Source organism: Oryx dammah, unplaced genomic scaffold, assembly GCF_014754425.2.
Source record: "Oryx dammah isolate SB20612 unplaced genomic scaffold, SCBI_Odam_1.1 HiC_scaffold_14, whole genome shotgun sequence".
Classification (NCBI taxonomy): domain Eukaryota; kingdom Metazoa; phylum Chordata; class Mammalia; order Artiodactyla; family Bovidae; genus Oryx; species Oryx dammah.
This window is the reverse complement of record NW_024070198.1, coordinates 40351121-40373205: the sequence shown is the minus strand read 5'-3', so window position 1 is coordinate 40373205 and position 22085 is coordinate 40351121. Positions and strand designations below refer to the sequence as shown.

The 22085-nt window shown below is 49.2% G+C and overlaps 1 protein-coding gene across 19 annotated transcripts in view; it reads left to right on the top strand.

Annotated features, from left to right (window-relative positions):
* The first annotated feature begins 3238 nt into the window (after positions 1-3238).
* FGFR2 (fibroblast growth factor receptor 2) overlaps positions 3239-22085 on the top strand; it is a 106108-nt gene continuing 87261 nt past the window's right edge. For 14 of the 19 annotated variants that reach the window (XM_040254898.1, XM_040254896.1, XM_040254895.1 and 11 more), the window contains exons 1-2: positions 3239-3678; positions 7462-7751. In XM_040254898.1, coding sequence (XP_040110832.1) covers positions 7586-7751 — 166 coding nt within the window. In that variant the 5' untranslated portion in view covers positions 3239-3678; positions 7462-7585. Of the gene's footprint in view, positions 3679-6169; positions 6874-6943; positions 7752-22085 lie in introns of those variants that run through there. The other 5 variants (XM_040254900.1, XM_040254901.1, XM_040254902.1 and 2 more) reach the window with 4 other exon arrangements.

Sequence of the window (22085 nt, the reverse complement as noted above, 5' to 3'; positions counted from 1 at the left end):
CAACCCACTTCAGTATTCTTGCCTGGAGAATCCCATGCACAGAGGAGCCTAGTGGGCTACAGTCCCTAGGGTGGCAAAGAGTCAGACATGACTGAAGCAACTTATCACACACATACACACACACACACACACACACCATTGTTTTCCAAATTTTATAGCTGAGAACCTGAAAGACTCAGATAACTTAAATTTTTCTCCAGGGAAGTCTTGGCTTGGAAATTCAGGCCCTGTTCTAAGTTTAGAATCATTGATGATAATCAGTACTGGGACTCATGATTCTGTTTAAATGTCGTAAGCTCCCTGAAGACGGGTCCTGTCTCTCCGATCCCCCCAGCCATTCTGATCAGCACATCCCAGGATTAACAACTCTTAACCATAGTCTTTGGACTATTGTAGATTTCTCCTTTCGAAAGCTTCTTTTATGCTACGGACATTCTTGAGATGTAGCTTAAAGAATGAAATTCAAAGTTTTGCAAGGTGCTCAGAATCACATTAAAAGGGCTCATTAGCACTTAAATGTCAGTAGCCTTTTTATTCCTCCAGCTTTTCCATCGGGTGAAGGACCAGCCACCCATTAGAAAACAAATTATTAAAAGAGAAATTATAAATCTTTAAAAGAGAGAGGCCCATGGCAGCCGGGGTGCCCCCACCCCGCTCTCTTCTTCCCGGAACCAATGGGTGAGCAGTAGTTTGTTCCTTGAAACTTCTGGGGCATCAGAGTCCTGGTGTCCTCATTTTCCTTCCTTCCATTGATGTATCATTACTAGAGTGAAAAAAGAAGGACGTCTCGAGGGCTTTTGAAAAAAAAGGGTGACTACTCAAGACATTTTGTAAAGGGGGTAAAATTGCTAGGAAAAGGGACCTCGGTGGGGGGTGAAGGGGCTGTGAATGTGCCCTTGTCTGGAAGCTCTTTCAGCTGAAACCTGGTGCAGGCATTCGTGGTTCAGTTCAGACTGTCACCTTTAGTTCTTGCTGGCTTTTCTGCCCTCGGCCCTGAACCTCAACAGATTGGGGCTTATTTACCTATTCACACTCGGCCGTGGAAGCTCATTAATAAGCTTATTAGCTACACCATTCACGGGAGGCCATTGACAAAAGGGGTTCCAGCCACTTGAAGAGGGAAGAGAAAAAAACTGTAGAGAGATTATTTTCTCATTCAGAAACCTCACTGGTGTGAAAGCTTTCCTAGACCCTCTGAGGTCACTTGAAGCCTAAATATGATGACAGGATTGTTTTTTTGTTTTTTTTTTTTAAATTCCAAACATGGTTTTGCTTTTCTCTAAACCAAAGAGTTTGCTGTTGTGGGCTTGCGGGCTTCGCTCACTTAAAAATGGACACTCTTAAGGGAATAAGGGGCTTTTGATGGATGGGTGTCTTTTTATTCCTATAAAGAATAAATTCTGCAGACTGCATCTGGACACTGAAGTAGGTGTTCTTATTTGTCATTTTCAGCAGAAGGCTTCCTTTTCATTCAGGGTACACAGAGCCACTGATGAACGATGGGTAGAGATGGCAGCTTCCTGCACCAGTAATTTATGTGAGAACGTGTTAACAGCATTTTCAATGGCTGATGGATTCCTTGCAGGATGGGAAAGGAATCTGTCCTGAGAGACTTGAGTTCCCCATTGGTGGGGAATATAAAGTTGTAAGTGCCAGCCTCCAAGCAGGCAGACACTCAGCCTGGTCTGAGACATTGAAAAGCATTGATGTGGTCAGAACAGCTCGGGTGTGGGAGATGGCTGAGGTCACCTGGCTAAGGTGTCTCCGTGAATTAAATGATAATGGGACTGATCCAGGTTAAAAGACCTGACCAAAAACCATAGCCTGCCCCTAAGCATAGGAACTGATGATTTTATTTTGCTTGAGACTCAGACTATTACTTTTGCTGTCACATTTCCAGAACAGAATTTCAGAGCCATTCGCCTGAAGCATTTCAATGGATCTGTACTCTGCTGGTGTTTCAGTAATTTTACATAAAAGTTCTCTGAGAGGTATTGTGAAGAAGAATGATTTTCTAATGATGTGGCACCCTGAAAAAATATTTTCGTAAATGTTGTGAAGTGTGCAGTGTCAATGACCCATAAGCAACTGCCTTTCTAAATGCAGGAAAAGTCGATTTCCCAGGTCAATTTGGTACTGCTGCTCCATCCATCTTTAGGACTCCAAAGCACTTCTGGGTTTAATGACCTTTTCTAAGGAAAAATAATTAAGGTTTTTATCTATATTGTCTTGGACTTAAGGCACCACTGCTTGGGAGCTGGATGAGTGGGGAAGGAGAGCAAGTATGTTAAAGAATAAATTATCCCGTAGACACAGCCTAGTGGAAAAGGTAAATGGAAGATATGAACTTGAACCAGTTACAGCTTGGCATTTAGTTGAAGAATCTTAAGATTTAGAGAGAGGAATTGATTTGCTTAAGGTCATACAGCTATTTATAGCAGAGTTGCGTCCTTAGAATCTTCCAAATTTATTGATCCAAATACATAGTACCAAACACTATTTTTCCCCCTCAGTTTTGAACTTTTCCCTAAGACAGCCAGATTCAAAGTCAGGCTCAGCTGCTGCCATTAACCAGCTGGTTAACCCTGGACAAATAACACCTCTCAACCTGTTTCCTTAGCAGAAACTGGGAATATTACTCTGCAGGGTGGCTGTGCGGTTGAAAAAGAAGACTCTATTCCGTGTGCCCTGCCTATAGCAGAACCTCCGTAAACACTCGCTTCTCTGCTCATCGCTATCGTTTTGATGGGCAGGCAGGCATGCCCCAGGTTACTTTCTCTCGTCTCAAAGTTTCAGCTGCATTCTATTTCTCCCCCACGCGCCCCAATACCACGCAGATGCAGTTTAAAGTCTCGTGGCCGCGGGTGGGGGTGGGTAGAGAGCAGGCTTTCTGTCATTTGTTTTGACTTGAAACGAGACAACGTAACGTAACCACCCGGCAAACCGTGGATCAGGCGAACTGCCCAGGGAAGGAAGGGGGCGCGGGCCCCGGCCGCATCCACGGAGGATGCTGCCTGCTGCCCCTCTGCGTCCCAGGGCGGCCCGCGCCCCCTCGCCCTCCCCGCCGGGGTCTCGGGGCCGCTCGCAGGCGTCCGGAGCCGCGCCAAGTCCGGGCGGCGGGGCGCGCGGCGCTGATTGGCAGAGCGGGCGCCGCCGTCCAGGAAACGGCTCGGGTTTCAGCGGGGGCGTGACCCGCCGGGAGGGGGCGGCGGCGGCGGCGGCGGCAGCAGCAGAGAACGCCGCGGAGAGCCGAGCCGGCAGGCGGGCGAGCGAGGGAGCGAGCGCGGCCGCCACAAAGCTCGGGCGCCGCGGGGTCTGCGCGCGGCGTAGCTGGCCCGGCGCGGCGACTCCTTTCCAGGCTGGCGGGGCCCGGGCGCCCCGAGGCCGCGGCTTTCCTCCGCGCTCTAGTCGTTCGCAAGTTGCGAGCGAAGTTTGGTGGAGGAAACGCCAAGCCCGACTCCTTTCTTCCTCCCGCTCCCCAAATCCGAGCGCAGCCCGCGGGCGTCATGCCTGCGCGCCTCCGCAGCCTGGGGTGCGCGTGAAGCCTCGGAACTTTGGCGCCGGCGAGGACCACTTTTTTTTTTTTTTTTTTTTTGCGGGGAGTTGGTCGTTTGCTCCATCCCGACCCACGCTGGGCCCGGGGACAGACCCGATCGCCGGGGATCGTTGCCATTCAAGGTAATCGCCGAGTCGGGCGCCTCGGGGGAGCTTCGCGGGGCGGGAGAGTGGGTGCAGGGGAAGCCCGAGACACCCGGTACACGGCCTCCCGAACGGAGTGGAGGCGGCTCCCTGTCCTTCCTCTTTGGCTGCATAGGTGATGGGGGAGCTGGGTGCCTGCTGACGGCTGGCGTTTGGGCAGTGCTGCCGCTACCACCCCCATCCAGATGCTGACATCTGCTTCTGGCGCTGACACCCCCCCGCCCCCGCCCGCCTCCCTGTCAAACTCCGGCCGGCGCACTCCCGCTGGCCGGGCGCGATCCTCCGACCCCGCGAGCGGCGGGGCAGCCTCGCTGGTGGCATAGCCCGGTAGGTCCCGGACTCGGAGGGGACATCATCGAAGGTGCCTCGTTCCGAGGCCCGGGGAACCCCCACTCCGTCCCATCCAGGCCCGGGCCGGGGACCCTTCCCCGGGAGGGGTCCGCTGAGGTGGGGCTGGCAACACCTCTGTAGGGTTAAGGCGAGGGCTCGGGGCGAGGGGTGGCACTCTGGGAGGGGGGCTGCTCCGGTTCCCCGATGGCAGTGCCCTTCGGCCTCCCTGGCCCGCAGCCGCCGTCTCGGCTGGAGGGAGCGCGGCTCGCCTGGGGCTAGGGGGCGAACTGGACCGACTTTTTCTAGTTCGCTGCCTGCTCTACCGGCAGCAGCTCGGAGATGTCGAAAGCGCAGGCGAGTTCTAACTTGCGCGCTCATTCTTTCAGCGCCGGGGCCGCGCCGGGGAGTCAGCCGAGGGCTGGGCCAGGCGCTGGCTCCGACCCTCGCGGCCACCGGGCCAGGCGCAGGGGTCCGGCCCGGGGCCGTGGAGCCTCAGCCGCTCCCCTCGCCTCCCGCTCCTTTGCAAACTCTTCTCCGGACCTTCCTTCCTCTCGCCCAATTCAATAAAACCACCCTTAAAGGCAAACCTTCTTTCACCCATTATGTGTTTGGTGTGAAGCGCTATCAACATTTAAAACCCCATTGTCCCCTGGGTCCCAAATCCCTGTAAATCTTCCACCGGCCTCGACTCATTTTCATCTGAAAAGCCTGTTTAGTTTGAATAGAAAAGCAATCGGGCGCCCCTCTCTCTCGCCCTGGAATGTCAATTAAAATGCAGATTTCTCTGAGCTCTTTAGCGCCCCGAGAAGGGGGAGAAATTCACTATATTCTAGCACACAAATGAAACAACTGCTACAATTGAAACCGGATTGGTGGTGTTGAGTTCTCCCGGAGCTGCTGCAAGTTCTTGGCTTGCTGGGAGTTAACGGGGAAGAGAAGGTTGTCCTCGGTCAGCCTGTATTTTGTCTTGAGATTTCAGTGTGTTGAGGAATTCCCACCCCCACCACATCTGACCCCTTGAGAGCCCCCTGCTCTGTTCAGGTGTGGGGGTCCTAGGGAGGCTTGGAGCCTAGAAGGTGGGTCTGCCCCCTGGGGTCCTGGGCACCCCCCACCTTGCCTGGCACTTTTGAGTGATGGGAAATCTGCCGGGAACGAAGCTCCCAAGTGCTCAGGTAGAGACTCAGTTAAGGTGGGTGCTATATTGGCTTGGCTTCTTGAAGGGTGGAGGGTTTGGGAATGTTCTGTAAATTGCATAGATCTGGTATAGGGACCACTCCCCAGCCAAGCCCTCTCGCTTGTCACTTTGCCTGTCTTTGGGGGCAGGCTTGTGCCGAGGTGAAAATGGACAGGGGGGTTGGGGAACGGGTGGCCAGGAAGAGCCATCCATCACTGGGAGGGTGACAACTCCTCCCGCTCCCAAGCGGAGAAGAGAGTTCCCTTTCAAGGGGAAAAATAAACACGCTGGGGCTTTCACTGAGGCTCAGACTCCAGGAAGGATTATGGTATTGAAGGCAGGAAGCTGGGATTGTGGCCGCCAGCGGCACGCTGGGCCTGTGTTCCCAACACTGAGCCTGGGGACCTCATTATCCCGCCCAGGAGGTCCCTCCGTACCTTTGTCCACTCGGGTGAAGATTTGTGCAGACCTGCCACCCTCCATGTCCACTTTCCAGAGGTTTGGGAAGGAAGGGGGCTGGCCGCGGAGCCTGGATCTGGAAATGGCTACATAAGTCAGTTGCTGGTGCAAGCTGATGGGGTCAAGGGATGGCTTGAAATTTCGCTGAGGTCACTCACTGTCCGCCTCTCCCTGCAAAGGAAGCTCCTTCAGGCTAGGACAGGTAGGTGAGGGGGCTGGGGAAGCAGTCTGGGGCCCACTCTCTTGCTGGGATTTTCCTGGAGTTGTGTTAGAGGCAAAAAAATTCCCAGGCATTCTGGAAATGCTTCCTAAATCAGTGAGAATGTTTGTGTATTCTCCTCCCACGTGTATGTAGAAATAGATATGGAGTTATCTTTTGAGGCTCTTACCTCAAAGAGGAAAGAAAAACTGGCCAAAGAAATCCTTCAAGCAATCTGAAAGCACGGGGTGGACGCACGCTCTCTTCTTTTGCTGTGAATCACACCATTTCACATGTGCTTTCTTTTGAAGAAGAGGTTTTCTTTTTTCCCCCTCTGAAAGTGGAGCAGCGTCCTCTTTTCCCCTTACTCACTCTAATCCTTAGTCAAGGCTGAAAGTTTTTTCTGATGTAGCTTTGGGGACGCTCAAGCAGTATTGAAATCCCAAGTCATAATCTGAAACATGAAGTCCGCAAGCAGAAAGCGTGGGGTTTCGAGATTTGTATATTAAAGGTTTCACCTCCACCCTCAATCCTATAAAATGTGGTTCTTTCATATGTAATTCACAGAATCTGTGATTGGATCAAATTCTCTGAAGCTTGTGCATTTTGGTTCTTATTCTTAGTAATTGATACTGAACAAATGTAAAGTCTTGGATTATCTTAAGCTTGGAAATTTCTCTTTGCTTTTGAATTAAATGGGCGAGCAGACTAGTACATTGAACACCCCCTGGTAACTTCTGTTCTGAAATTTTAGTAAGTTAGCATATTGAAAGTTATTGGCCCAATCACCTACCCTGAGAGTAATTTACATATCATCGTCACCATCATCATCATTAATGAACACCCGTGTTAGTCAAAGGAGTTTGCATCTGCTCTGTTTCTTAATGCACTGTCTAGTTTGAAGACATCCACTAGGCCTGGGCTGCCATTCGTCACAGTGGAATGGGATTCAAGCTTTGAATCTCTTTTTGGATCAGCTGCTTTGAATGTATTGCAGTCTCGTTCATTCTTTGTAAGTGGCTGCTTGGCGAAAAGATTGAAATACATTTCTGCGTTTGAAAATGAATCTTGACAAGTGTAAACTGGTGGGAATTTTTGGTTGCCTTCCTGGGGTTCTTTTTATTTTGCTGGTCTCCCTTCCTCCTGAGGGCTCCAGGGAGGGTGGAGCAAGCCACTTAGCTCCAGCCCCCAGAAGCAGACACCTCTGAAGCCCAGTTGGTGTGAAAGAAGTTAACGAGAGCCTGGCTATGCCAGCCGGAGCATCGTTAACTTGGCTTTTGTAGTTGCCCTTGAAACTAAGGTCACGTAGCTTTGGCTTTTGGAGGGCGGGAGAGGTGACAGTGGGTAGGAGGAGAGAGTCCACTTGCCCAGCTGAAGTGGCTGCACGTATCTGGGTCCTGTAGCTACTCTTTTTATCTCTGTTTCCTAAGAGTAGGCTTTCTCAACCGTCAGCCTAACACGTTTTTGTGGACCGGTCTGGTGGAAACCCCTGGGACTCAGGTGCGGATGGAAGGTATTTGCAGATGATGAAAGAGAACTGGGTTGAACTAAATTGGTATTGGGGAAGATTTCACTGACTTGCAGTGTCTCTCTCCTCTAGAGGCTGCAGCGGCAGCAGCAGCGGCAAGGCTAGCGAGCGGCTGCTGCAGCACCTTGATTCCTGAGCCCACCGCCGGCTGAAGGCATTGCTGCAGACAGTCCATGCTCGTAGAGGAAGGGTGCAGATGGGATTAACGTCCACATGGAGATATGGAAGAGGACAGGGGATCGGCACTGTAACCATGGTCAGCTGGGGTCGCTTCCTCTGCCTGGTTGTGGTCACCATGGCAACCTTGTCCCTGGCCCGGCCCTCCTTCAATTTAGTTGACGATACCACGGTTGAGCCGGAAGGTAAGTTATCTCATTTCGCTCTCGGGGTACCAAGTTTGTTTGGGGATTTATCTGGGGGGAAGTGGCAGTGAGGTCAAGGCCTGTTTGAGAATCAGCTGCCCCTTGCATTGTAAAGGAGACCTCCAAGAGCGGAGCTTGTGGCTCTCTGCCCCCTGCAAGCCAGGGATTACAAGAGAAGGTTCTCAGCTGTCACGCTGAGGGCAGGGTGGTGTAGTTCGGTGGTTTCTTGGCGTGTGCGTTTTTCTCTGTGCTGGGTAAGGGAGGCGGCTGGCAGTTCAGCCAGTGCCAGGAGAGCCGTGGCAGGCAGCTCGGAGTTGAATGCCATCTACCACTCCCTGCTTACCCGAGAGAGTCTTGCTCGCAATGTAAAGGATTGCAGTTTGCCGGCAAAAGGAGTCACGCAGGGAAATTGCCAACCTCTGAAATGCTGACATTTTATTTTCATTGTCTAAGGAGAGAAAGCTTCTGAACTTCAGCGTGGAGAGGGTTGAGACATTACATTCTTTTTAGCCCTTGTAATTCATAATACTTAAGCCACACGTCACAGAGCAGCAGATTCTATTTTAGGTCAATTTGAAATGTACCTGGGCCTTTCCCGAATCTCTGAGAACTTCCAGATCTAACAGGGCGTGCGTTGGTGTTTCAGCTGTGGAAACTGCATGCAGGGAACACATTAGGCATTTTGGAACATGCAGAAAGGCATGAGGCCAGTTGTGAGCACAAAACTCACAAGGGCTGAATTTTCCCGCCAGGCAGACTTGGAACCTCTTCTCCCGGGTCCTTCCACGACGTCGGTAGCCCAGCCTCGACTTGGTGCCGCACAAGATCTGTCATCAGTGGGGAATATTGGTAGCTGAGTTATTTTTCGAGTGGTAATCCGAGAATAAAACGGCAGATCCTAGCACTCATCGCCACTTAATGAACCTGTTTGCTGAGAGCCCACCTGGTGCCTGCTGAGCTCGGGGGGCCTGCGTGGGCTGGGGTCGGTCAGCTGTTCTGGAAAAGACCCTGCTCCGAAGAAGACCGCAAGCCCGTCCAGGACCAGACAGGGAGGGGAGGGCTGTGTCTCCATCCGAGGGGGGCTCCCACTGAGACCCCGAGTCATGCAAGGATAAAGGCATATCTTTTTTTTTTCTAAAACGGAGGCGCTTCTTACCAAAAGCAGCTCAGCAGTCGCGAGTGGAGGCTTGTGCCCGTTTTCTTACCCAGAGGTATGGAGGTTTGTAGTAAACAGGTGTAGTGACGCTGCAGTGGCTTCCAGGTCTCCGGTAGGGAACCCGGTAGGAGTTTGTGTCTGAAGCATTCACAGGCTCCGGCTCCAGGGATTCTGGAACTGCCTCCTGGTGACATAGCTCCAATGTCACTTGCAGTGGGGATGCATGTTTAAAGGGCTTAACTTGAGGGAAAAGGTTCCCGGTTTCTGAAAGTCATGCCTGTACGTCTTTAATTTTGCTAATAATTAAAATGGATGTTTCTCTAATTGCCGGTTTTCCCTGGGGTGCATGGCTCAGAACACACACTGAGGCTGCTGAACGGGGTGGGGGGTTTCCTGCAGTGTGAGCCCAGGAACGGCCCAGGTTAGGAAGAAAATGTCATTTTTCATTTTGACTTTCAGGGCAGCGTGATTGGGAGTTTATTTCAACAAAGTGTAAAATGGTCCTGGAGGACTTCTTTTTATCGTCTTTAATTATTGAAGGGAGTTTAAAAATATATGTGCACATACTGGTAGGAAGAGGTGAGGCAGAGATGGGGAGGCGGGTGGAGACGGACGAGGATGCAGTGCCCCTGGCAGTTCTTTGTGTAGAAATGTGCATTCAACAATGTGAGTATTGTTGGAGGCTGGTCTTCCCAGCCTGGCATCTGTGAATGCACTTGGGGGTTGAGGGGAGGTGCCTGAATTCCCTGAAACGGGAGGTCATATTTTGGGGTTCACAGCTCCTATGAGGTTTGTGTCCAGAGTTGTGAGAGTTTTTTTTTCAAACAAAGGTTTAGTGCAAGCTGTGCAAAACCCTGGAAAGAGGTGGCTTTGGGAAAAGCACACAACCCCCTGGACCTCAGTTTCCTTTTCTGTCATCTGAGGGCTGGATTAGATAATCTTCAGGGTCTCTGTATTAATGTTATATGAATATTAATATCTTCAGAAGCCTTCTGATGACACGCCTCAAAAAGGTTGCTGGGAGATTTAAGTGGGTCTGGACGTAAAACGCAGTTAGCACAGGTCCTGGTGTCTAATGAGTACCTGGGACAAGCTGTTGTCCTTGTTCCTGGTGAGTTAGGCACGCCCATCTTCCCAGTCCCATGGGCTGGCTATGTCAGCTGCCACAACATCAGGAGACATCTAGGCTTTTGGAGACAGTTGAGAAGAAAGTTGTTCGCTGATGGAGGAGCAGCTGTGTTGGCTTTCTGTAGGGTCTGCACTTCCCCTGTCGACTGATTTGAGCCCTAAGATGAGTTCTTCCAGTGCAGGAGTTTCACTTTGGTGTCAGAGGCCGTTAGGAAGGTAATCTAATTATAGACGAGAAAGAAAAATTTTTAGCAACTGGAAGCAGACTAAGTCGGGCAGCTCCAGTTTAGGCTGTGGTCCTGGCGAATTGGAGAGAGACCGACAGAATCCCCCATCCGTGTGTGTCCATCAGTCGCTATCTGTCCTCCATGGTGTGTTTTAACTATAGCTTTGGATAAAGTAAGTTCAGCCTTGACCTTCTATCCTACAGGGCCTTATCTTGGAAGACTTTTTGGCTTGCTAATGTGGAAGCTCAGTTTAGATAAATGTGGCCAGAGAAAAATGTGACTAAGTTCCAGGAAGGGGCCTGAGCCCTCCCTCTAGAGAATCCTTTTCCAATTGTCTCAGCTTTGTACAGTATCATCTCAGTGATCATCATCCCATCCCATCCATCGTCTGTCATCCTGTCATGTATCAACATCATCTCATCTACCATGTATCATGATCATATATCCCGTCACCTGTCATGTATCATTTGTCTTCCGGACACGTTCTGAAGTGGTAGCTGTAGGTTTGGGTCTACTCAACTGACTTAAGAAAATAATCTCTAGAAGATTTTAGTTGTTAATATTCCAGACTAAAAAAATGAGTATTTTCGGTTGGTCAGTCATTCTTGTCGGGGACCAGCTGTGCAGGGTTTAAACTCAGTTACTGACTCAAGGCGGCCAGTCCTCAATGCCAAGTACTGTTCTGTTGATTAAGGTTCTAATTACTTATAGTCAAGCTTGATTACCCTGTAGCAGAGAGGACTCTTGCTTTCAAGTTCTTCATGACATTGTCACCTACTCTGGTTAATTAAGTCGTTGTTGACTTTAACGACATCTTTGTTTACACCAGCCCAGTAGGAGTTAAAATAAAAGGCCTTTTCCAACCCAAAACCTTTAATTACTTTCCCACCCTCCAGAAAGTGTGACGCTGAGAAGTAACAACCTGGGAAGAAAGTAGTTTGCTTTTTTTTTTTTTTTTGCAGTCTGTTTTGGGGCAACCTTTTGAGGTCATGCTGTCCTGAGCTGATATGAATTGGTCCAAAGTTCAATAGCAGAGAGATGGAGCAGGGTGTCTACATGGAGACTTCCCCACTGTCAGAATTTTCCAGTGTGGGTTAGATCTTTCGTTAGAAGTATTGTAAATGCCATAATATCAGCCATACGCATTTAATTGCAAGTTAAAAGGAAAGGAAAAAAAAAGAATATATCCGCATACCAAGAGTGAATGATTTAAAATAATCTTCTGTTTTGTATTATCTGCATCTTTGTTCCTCAATATGAGTGTTAATATTTAAGAGTTGACTGTAACTTGATAGTTAGCTTAGGAACAAGGACTTATTCTTAGTAAATTAAACCAAATGCAGGCTTGTGCAGTTAAATACACAATGAAGTACACATTCTTTATTAGTATATAAAGTATTTCACAATTCATAGACAAAGAGCTGTGTTTAATATTACTTCTAGAGCAAAAATTTAGCAAGCCCAGAGAATTGGTATTTGTATACTTTCTCTACTGGTCCGCTCTCATGCAGATTTGAAGTGTGTGTGTATTTTGCTTTTTATTTTAACCAGTTAAAGCACTGAGTAGCGCTAGTGGTAAAGAACCCTCCTCCAATGCAGGAAACATGAAACTCCGGTTCGATCCCTCTGTTGGGAAGATCCCCAAGAGCAGGGCCTGGCAACCCACTCTAGTATTCTTGCCTGGAGAATCCCATGAACAGGGGAGCCTGGTGGGCTACAGTCCACGGGGCTGCAAAGAGTCATGCATGACTGAAGTGATTGAGCAGGCACACACCTGCTAGGTGACTAGGTCCCACTAGGCCATCACTGAAGACTTGTTGCTTTCAAGTCCTTCCCATTAAGTTGAGGGTGAGAATTCATATAACTAGAGCAATCCCTATGAGATGTTTTCAATATCAAGCTTAATGAATAATTACATGGTTATGAAATAACTGGGGTAGTGTTTAAACAGGAAGAGTTTTGTTTAATGTTTACATTCTCAATAAAATGTGTCCAGGAGCCTTCCCATTTGCAGTCTCTTGTTTGGGTGTTTACATATCCAGAATAATTGTTAAAAGGCTGTCTCCCCCGACCGGCACACCGTGCCCCCCCCCCCCCCATTAGAGTTTGGCTTAATTGTACATTTCCATTAAAAAAATCCTCTTATTTTAGTCTTTAAAGGGAAACATGGGAAATGGAGTTTGGGATTTTAGGTTCCATAGGAAATACAATTTGTGTGTTACTTTCTGCTGTGCTGGTTAAGATTTGTAGCAGGGTGACTTGCCAGGTAGGCAATTTAGAAGTGGTTGTTTGGAAGTTTTTCAGGATATGCCACAAATGGTTTTCTGATCCAGTGCATTTTATGAAGCTGTGCAAAAGACGCATGGTCTTTAGTATTATTTCGTTTTTCTGTAGAGATGACTTTAGCCTTCGATTTTGCATCCTTTTTGTGCTTTTTCTGTATCCAAGTGAGATTTAGAAATGGCTCTTTGTCCAGCTTACCTGGCATTGCGGGGCCTGGTGTGGTTAACCGTGTCACACCCTCCCCGTGTCCCCTCTGACTCTGCTGTCTTAGTAGTATCTTTAAACTGACGGTGACCGTGTTGAAGGCCGTATGTACCAAACCATGGACCTAAAGCGAGGGTGGAATGTTTGACCTTAAGCCGAAGAGGAGAGGGGTTTCTGATCATTAAATCCATGATGAACAAATCAGCTCTGATTGAAGAATTCAGCTCTGACTTGCTAGAGGCTCTTGAACTTGAGTTTATAAAGCTCTACGCAGCTCGTATTCCATTTTGGGGACAGTGTTTATCTTCGTGGGAAGCCTTAAGGCTTTCTGGCAGGCTGAGAATCTGTACACACTGGCCACTTCCTCTTGATCACTCAGGTAGACCTGGAGTGACCCCACTAGGTTCAGTTCTGGTTTTCCTGGATCAGGGAATGCGAGGAGGTGGGGAAGGGAGGGAAGGCTGGTTCTGTAAAGAAGTCTGGTTGAACAAGCTGCTGGCCTTTTCACCATGATGGTCCCCCATGTCCTGGAGATATTTCTTTCCAAAATTAATAGAGGTCACGCTTTTCCCAATTTTTTTTTTTTTTTCCTCCCTCTTTCTGATTGTTACCATCCCATTTTAGGGGATGAAAGGAAATCCAAGATGGTAGCCACATCCGTGGTAGGTGGTGGTTGCAGGCTTTCACTGGCCTCTGTTTGTATAACTTCAAGCTTTTACCATTTATAGGTTCATGCAAAAGGATATGTAATGACCAGTTTAGACCACGGTCATCCTTAAAGAGTACAGGTCAAGCAAAATAGGCAGGCTTTAGAGCTTCAGTAATTTGTGTTTTAGGAGCTTTGTACACTGATGGAGTTTTAAGATGTTGGGTGTGAGCTGTTGTCACTTATTCCACTTCAGAACACCATAAGTAGTTACGTCCCATTCTGGACTTTTGCCATTTTCATGTGGATATTAAAAATTTCAGCTTCTTCTTGACTGTACTGAGTCAGAGAGCTGAGGTGTGGCCTACTCTTTCCTTTAACCCCTGTCCAACTAAAGCATGGTAAATTCCAAGTCGTGTCTGAATGGAATGCGCGTATATAGAATGTCGAGTCGTGGCGAACATGTTTTATGAGGAGGTAAAAAAAATAGCTTATAAGGAAAATACCGATAGATTCAGAATTGAGGACAAGGGACGTATATATTTTGTGATTTATATGCAGCACTTTACTTGAAAGAAAGAGCCCAGTTCTGAGCTCTGACATTAGTACAATAAACTCTGTATAAACTGTGATGATTATTTTCTACGCGAGAACTCCTTCTAAGTTACTATGTGTGACCTCTTTTTAAAGACCAGTTTACTCTTAAGTTTTTCCATACGTGACCAATTGTAATGTTTTAAAGATATCAAGACGTTGAAAAGGCCAGCGTTGTGTGTTGAGGGGAGTGAGGCAGTGCTGTAAGCTGAATTGGAAGATCTTTGCAGGGGTGAGTTGAGGGTTTAAACTCTTTGAAAATCCTTAAACTTCAGATCATGAATAGATGATGAGATTGCCTCAAAGGAGTAGAACTCCCTGGTAGTCCAGTGGTTAGGACATAGCCCTTTCATTGCCAAGGGCCCGGGTTCAATCCCTGGTCAGAGAACTAAGATCCTGCCTGCCACATGGGTAGCCCCTCACCCTCCAAAGAAGCCAACTCCCTCCCATCCCTCTAAGCCTCCTGACCTTGACCAAAACATGTTGCCTTCTTAGGTGGGCACACAATTAATTATAGATCCTAAATATTATAAAGGTTTCCAATTGAAAATCACTCACTCACGCCTGTAAAAGACCAGGAAGCCTCTATATAATTAGCCTAAATTCTGCATTTGCTTTTTTTTTCATAGAAATGAATAAAATCATTTTAAATGGTATGTGATGTGCTTTCTGGGGACAGAAACTCTCCAAAAGAACTTGGCCTTGAGAGTTAGACAAGACAGGTTTGACTATGATCTACTGGTGCTGTCACCTTGGATTTGTTGGATAACCTCTCTGAGCCTCCCTTTCTTTATCTAAAAGTCTGTCTGATAATAAATATCTTGTAAGGGGGACCTTAAGGATTAAATGCAAATGGATGTAAAGCCGTCACTGTATTTCCTAGCAGATACTAGGTGCTCAGTGAGTGCTTGTTTCCTCCCCGCCCCACCTAACTTCCTCCTTTAGGTAAAAACCTGAGATAGGATGTCTAGTCAATATTTTAGGGATGTTTACCCTACCATGTAGGATGACAAGTCTTCTGATGAGAGGTATTTACATTAATTAAAATAGAAAGGGAGCTCTTGGCTCTGGTTTTATCCAACCCTTTTTATTATCTGGGGCATTTACAAATCTGGACTTTAAAAATGTGATCCTCTTGCTGCTTGTGGTCCAAACAGTTCAGGGTTGACTTTTTTTCCCCTGTCTAAAGAAGTCATTTGCAGCTATGTAATAATAGCGGGATGTGTGCTCCACAAAGAGCAATGTATTTTCTCAAGGAGTTCTGTGTTTGGGGACTTCCAGATGAAGGATTGTCAAAAGGCCCTGTGAAGAAGGATGGGGGGAGACTTCCCTGGCAGTCCAGCGGCTAGGACTTCATTCTTCCACTGCAAGGGGCATGGGTTCGATCCCTGGTTGGGGAACTAAGGTCCTGCCTGCTGTGTGGTTTGGCCAAAGAGAAAGAAAGGATGGAGAGAGGGTTATGGGATTGGCTGGCGGGAAGGAGGGGTGTTGCATTCTCTGCCTGGGTCCTGGCCCTTGAGGGGTGTCCATAGCACGTTAAGACGGGCTTGCCAGGTTGGTATATTCTGACTTCCTCCAGGCAGCCTGCTGGGCCTTCCTCGGTGCACAGGTGTCTAGACTTGCAGTCTTCATGGCAGGGAGCTGTTTATGGTACCCATGGTACTGGGGGTGGAGGGGAGCTGAGTAGTTATTTGTATGTTACACCCCTTGGGGGTTACTTGATAGGACAGGTGGGGCGGCGGTATGAAGGATGAGGGTGTGAGTAGGGGTAGGCAGTGTGGGTGGGGTCATAGTCTTTTTAGCCCATTCATTCCTTGAGAGGATGAGAATGCAGATGATAACAATAATTCTTATTGTTATCATATCTATTAAATGCCTGCTGTGTGTTGGACCTTGTGTGAGGTACCTTGACATATTATCTCTAATCTTTTTTCCCTAGTTTTATTGAGATATAATAGACAGCACTGTTTAAGATGTACAGTGTTGTGATTTGGCTTATATGTATTGTGAAATGATGACCACAGTAAGTTTAGCTAACATCCAGCATCTCATAAAGACACACACAAAAAAAGAAAAAGAAAGTTTTTTTCCCTTGTAATGACAACACTCAGGATTTACTCTCAACAACATTCATGTATACCAACTATACGGCAGTGTTAACCGGGGTCATCATGTTTACGTTTTATCCCTGGGACTTCTTTATCTTGTAACTGGAAATCTGTACCTTTTGACCCACTTTCCTGTAGATCCTCCTCCCCGCACTGTCTCTAATCTTAATAACGCAGCGGACCCCAGCTATTCACATTCCCATTTATACGGATGAGACTCTTGACCCAGACTCTTGAAGGTGAAATGATTCCTCCAAGACCCCATAGTTAGTGAGCATGGGCCCAGGTCTTGGGGTCAGTTTACTGGTGCAGCAAAGATTCCCCAGTGCATGCCTCTTTCCTGAGCAGGAGGGTCTTTTGTGGGATCTTTTGGGGGCCCGGTTATTCCTAAATCTGTCATCTGACTCTCAAACATGTAAGGACACTGCTGGTTAATGCTGTTTCTTCTCATCTGTCCACATCTATTCCCCTAAAGCTATTTGAAGAAAAGTCATGGCAGTAAAACCATTCCAGTAATTACTGCCTTGGGATTCTTCTGGAACGGCCTCTGGTGGTATGTTGCTTATCGGTAAGAAGCTAACCCTTTCTGCTGCCCAGGAGATCAGAGGGTGGCTGCTCTGAGTCCCAGTTAGTGTCCCAGACTGAGTCACGTGGCAGGGAGTCAGGACGGGAAGGACTCGCCCCCCACGCAGCAGCTCCAGGCCATCCTGTTCTTCTTGTCCTGACTGCGTTGGGTGGTCTGCCCTGGGACCTGCTCAGTGTTCAGTTTTGGTTCTCCGTTTGACGTCGTGTTAAACTTTTCTTGAGTATTTTCTGATCTGAGATTGGGTCAAGGCCTACCTGTGAGACTGCTGGTATACCCAGGGCTCCTGCAACCTGCGGTCACAGACACGATGCATGCTGGGCCTGTTAATGTCAGAGACTAGGAAAGCAAAAAAAAAAAAAAGTACAAAATAAAAATAAAAGGGGGGAAAAATTCCAAGAATGAAAGGGCAGAAGCTCCAACACCTACACTTCCTGCGGCCTTGGCCAGGAAGGATGTCCTAGGGGAAAAAAAGAGGCCGAGGAACAGAGCCCGTTTTTAAAGCAAATAGAGTTCAGTTTGATGATTTTTTTTTTTTAAAGTGCTCTCTGAGTGGTTCCAGCTAGACGTGGGGGTGAATCAGGGCTGGTTCAGTTAGCCGTACTTTGCACCGATCACCTGCTTGGTGGATTCAGAGGACGCCAGTGTTCAGCAGGGGTGTCTGTGTTGGGGAGACGTTGTATGATGTGTGGTGGGGAGGCAGCACTGCAGCGTGTCTCCTCTGAACCTCGAAGCCCTGATGTAGCCGCAGCTTCCAGACCCGAGTGCTGTGGCGTGACTGTGGCACAGCTTTCATATTGCAGCGTAATTGCTGTGGGTGAACAGTTTGCCCCTCAGTTGAGCTGAGACCCTACTGTTTCCTACTCTGTGCCAGGCTCAGTGGGGATAAACCGCTGCTGCTGCTGCTGCTGCGTTGCTTCAGTCGTGTCTGACTGTGCGACCCCATAGACGGCAGCCCACCAGGCTCCCCCATCCCTGGGGTTCTCCAGGCAAGAACACTGGAGTGGGTTGCCATTTTCTCCTCCAGGGGATCTTCCTGACCCAGGGATCAAACCTGTGTCTCCTGCATTGGCAGGCCAGATTCTTTACCACTGAGCCACCTGTGCCCTCAGTTTAAGTTATGGCGAGTGAGGAGGTCAGGGGCAGCCTGCAGTTGGCACTTGTGTAGGTTGTTTCTTCTTTTCCCTTGTCTATCTGGAGCTGCTGTTTCTTGCTTGACCCACGTGGAAGCAGGGAGACGGCCCAGGAAGCCAGGGGGCCTGGACTGGGTAATGAACATGATTCTGCTTCCATCTTCGGGGCCTTGCCTGGGGACTCAGAGGTTTGAATCAGGCTTCCTCTTCATGCCCTGGAGAGGGGTGAATAGTCTCCACTTAAGAAAGGACCTGGTATGCCCTTGTCCACATCTCAGGAAGCTAAGATACTGGGGAGCCTTGCACAGCCCTCCCCAGGTCGGATGCTCTTGAGGGTTTTGAAAGGGGCTCTGTTGGGAGGTGGATTTCCCCAGTGGCTCAGCGGTCAAGAATCTGCCTGCAGTGTAGGGGACGCTGGAGACTCAGGTTCAATCCCTGGGTTGGGAAGATTCCCCTGGAGGAGGAAATGGTAACCCACTTACAGTGTTCTTGCTGGGAAGTCCCATGGAGAGAGGAACCTTGTGGGCTACAGTCTGTGGGGTCCCAAAGAGTTAGCACTCGCTCATGGTGGGGAGGCAGAGACTCTTGAAAGTTTGTTTGTTTTCGTGAAGCCTTCACCTCCATGCAAATAGGCAGCTCAGAGTTGGGGAGAAAGGTTAACCATGGTGGCGCCTATCTTAATTTGGAATTTCCTGAATGAATGTGGTTTCAGTCCTCCAGCCCAGGATCCCCCTAGAGAGACTTTTCTCCGCAAATCACCGGAGAAAAGTGATCCCTGTGGCTTGTCCGGCCTCCCTGGGTCCTGCGGGGGCCCAGCCAGCTGGGGATGGGCCCCGCCCACTGCAGAGGCTCCCTGCCCCCTCTGACTTTAGAGGTACCTCTCCCAGGGGTCCTTCTGATCCAGCTACTCGCTGGAGACCCCGCAGGCTGGGAATCTGTGCCTTTGCCCGAACGCAGTTGCTTCTCTGGCCGGGCCTGAACTTGCGGGGCCAGGGCTGCCAGATCAAACCCATGCAAATGAGGAGGCCCATCTGTTTCCCAGTATCCAGCTGCTGTCCCTTCATTTGCAAATGGCTGGGATGCTGCTGGGGGAGGGACTGTTTCTGGGGACGCCTCTGCAGGCTCCGAACCGGTGTTGAGGCTGGGATCCTGATGAGAGAAGAAAGGACGAGCCCTTTAAGTAAACTTGCTGAACAATACCCCCCAAAAGTCCTGAGTTACAGATGCAGGAGGCAGTCTTGCCCTCTGGAAAGAACTCTTCACCTTCTCTTCCCCCTTGCCTCCCCCCACCCCACCCCCATTTGTCACTGGGGTCATTTTCAAAGTATTCATGTATTCAGAATGTACTCACTGAGGGAGGGGCTGGGGAAAATGTCACATTTGGACAGTGATCTGACCATTAAGGTACGTCCTGGTGGCTCAGATGGTAAAGAATCTGCCCGCAATGCAGGAGACTGAAGTTCAATCCCTAGGTCAGAAAGATTCCCCTGGAGAAGGGAATGGCAACCCACTCCAGTATTCTTGCCTGGGAAATTCCATGGACAGAAGAGCCTGGCGGGCTACAGTCCATGCGGTCACAAAGAGTTGGACGTGACTGAAGCGACTAACTAAGGGACTTAGAGGGCAAATGTATCCACTTGAATTGGCACTGGTTATCTACTTTATGTTAGTAACGGGCCCTGTGAGCCACAGGTAATGCTAAGGTGGAAAGCTGACCGACCGCCCCTGAAAACTTGTTTCTGGAATGTAGTCAGATTGCTGGCTTTGGAGCTTGCTGTCTGGAATGCTGGCCAATTACCCTACTTGCTGGAACCCAGGGCCTCAGGCATTCAGCATTTTTTTTGTGGCCCGCCATGGGGTTGCCATTAGTCATCCTTGAGTTGAGCTGGGATCCTCTTTCTTAGGTAGTTCTGTGGGGGTTACTGTGCCCCCCGCCCCATACAAGTATCTCAGATTTGTTGGATGAACGAATAGTAAATGGTATTTTCATAAGCCACAGGCCTCTTCCTTTACAAAAGGAATCAAACGGGTGTTTTACATGGCTGTTGATAATGGTGACTCTTACAAGATCCTTGAATGTTTAGGAACATTCCAGAAATCCCTGCTTCAGTAACTTATATACATATGATGTGGTAGATTTGTTCTTTTGAAAGAAAACTCTTGTTTTAAAGTCAGATGAATGCAAATTGAGGTTCCCTCGTGATTTTTGTTGCTGTTCAGTCGCTCAGTCATGTCTGACTCTTTGTGACCCCATGGACTGCAGCACGCCAGGCCTCCCTGTCCTTCACCATCTTCCGGAGCTTGCTCAAACTCATGTCCGTTGAGTCGGTGACGCCATCCAACCGTCTCATCTTCTGTTGTCCCCTTCTCTTCCTGCCTTCAATCCCACGTGATTGGAAAAATATTAATAAAATCTGCTGATCAGTCATATCAAGCTATAGGCCACAAGCAGAAGCCTGGCCAGTGCTTGAGGGTGGGCAGGGAACCTCTGCTGGGGTGGGGGACATGCCTCAGATGTACCTCCACTTGCCAGAGGCCTTGCCAGGCAGCCTCTGGTTTTGTCCCCATGGTGACCTTGACCCAGCCCAGAGGTAGCCAGTTCTACTAAGCAGGACTCTGAGGCTGAGCGATGTGAAGGGGCTGCCCAAGTGGACTGGGTTCGTCACTGCTACAGCGGGTCTCCAGCTTGTCCTGGGATCCTGGAGCTGGGCTTCTCATGAGATGGCCCTTGGACCAGGAGCATCAGCATTACCTGGGAACTGGGAAGAAATCCAGAATCTCAGACCCTACCTCAGGTCTCCTGGCCTAGAAACTTTGGAAGTGGGGCCCTGGAAGCTATGTCTGGATGGTGTTTATGCAAAGTCTTTATGCAGAGTGCCCACCCCAAACTCTCACTTGGAATGGGTGGGTGGGTGGAGACAGACTGTATTCTGTAGGAATATACTAGATGGAGAAACAAAGACCCGATGAATTGGAGATGGGAGCCATGCAGTCCGTCTTAATGGGAATCAAAAGAGTTTTCACAGATGAGATATTTGAGCTGGGCTTTGAAGCCTGAATAGGAGTTTGCCATGCAGGGTATCGGGACTGGGGTTGTAGGTAGAGGGAACAGTACCCATATGAACAGACAAGCCTAAGTTGTGAGGGGGCGGGTGGAGAGGCATCTAGGGTCAGGAGCAACCAAGGCCTTAGCCTGGGTGACGTTCTTTGGGTTTTATCTTGTCAAAGTGTGGAGTGGTCTGTGCCCACTGCCCCCCCCCCCTTTTTTTTTAAAGTAGAGGTAAGATTTGCTTTTCAAAAGATTAGTGGCTCATGATGAACATGGGGCCACCCACAGATGATGAGAACTGCAGAGATCTTTCAGAGAGATGGCAGAGGCACTACAGAGATCTTTCAGAGATAGGGCAGAGGTCTGCAGCAGTGGGCCCGTGGGAGTGACATCCACCCTTGCTTTCTTTCCAGAGCTGTGAGTCGGGGGCACAGCTCTGCAGAGGCAGAGTGAATGGGGGAGGAGCTTTGGGGATGAGAGGTGAGAGGAAGCATAGGGGCTTTAGGGCAGACGTGGGGCTTGAGTTGATGTTACGTGGAGACTCTATTCAGCAAGAAGCCAGCGGAGGAGGACAAGGTGGAAGGTCACCTGCCTGTTTTGGAGAGGACCTCGGTTGGCATCCAGGTAATGTGTTCCCTCCGGCAGGTGGGAATATGAGCCTGCAAGCAGGGACTTGAGGGGCACTGGTGTGTGGTGGTGGGAAGAGCTGCAGAGATGGTGATCAGAAAGTAGGCAAAAGGACTGGAGGAGCCAGGGATGGAGTTCAGAGCGCATCCACGGCTATGGGGGTAGAGAAAGGGCTTCCAGGAGGGCAGGGAGGCCTCGGTGTGTGTTCCTGTTCTTGAGAACATGTGTGTGCACACACAGACACACACACAGGCCAATGGAAAACAGGATGCAGCTGTAGATAAATGCGCTCTAAACCGTGTATCAGGGGCTCTCTTTCTGTCGTCCCCACCCGTCCAAGTTGGGACGACCTGCTTTACGTGGTGTTTCCTCCTTTCAGGGTTAGCCAACTGCAGCCAAGGAATAAGGATTTCAATGGCAAGGTCTTCCCCACAGCTGGTACCTCTGAGTTCTCGCTAAGTGCTGGCCATTGTGTGCTGAGCTTTCCACGCACTGGCTCATGGTTCCTGGCCTGCAGGGGCAGAACCCTGAGTGATGAGGAAGCCGAGGGCCCTGTCCCGGGTCCCACGCTCTCTAAGTGGCAGAGCTGAGAGTCT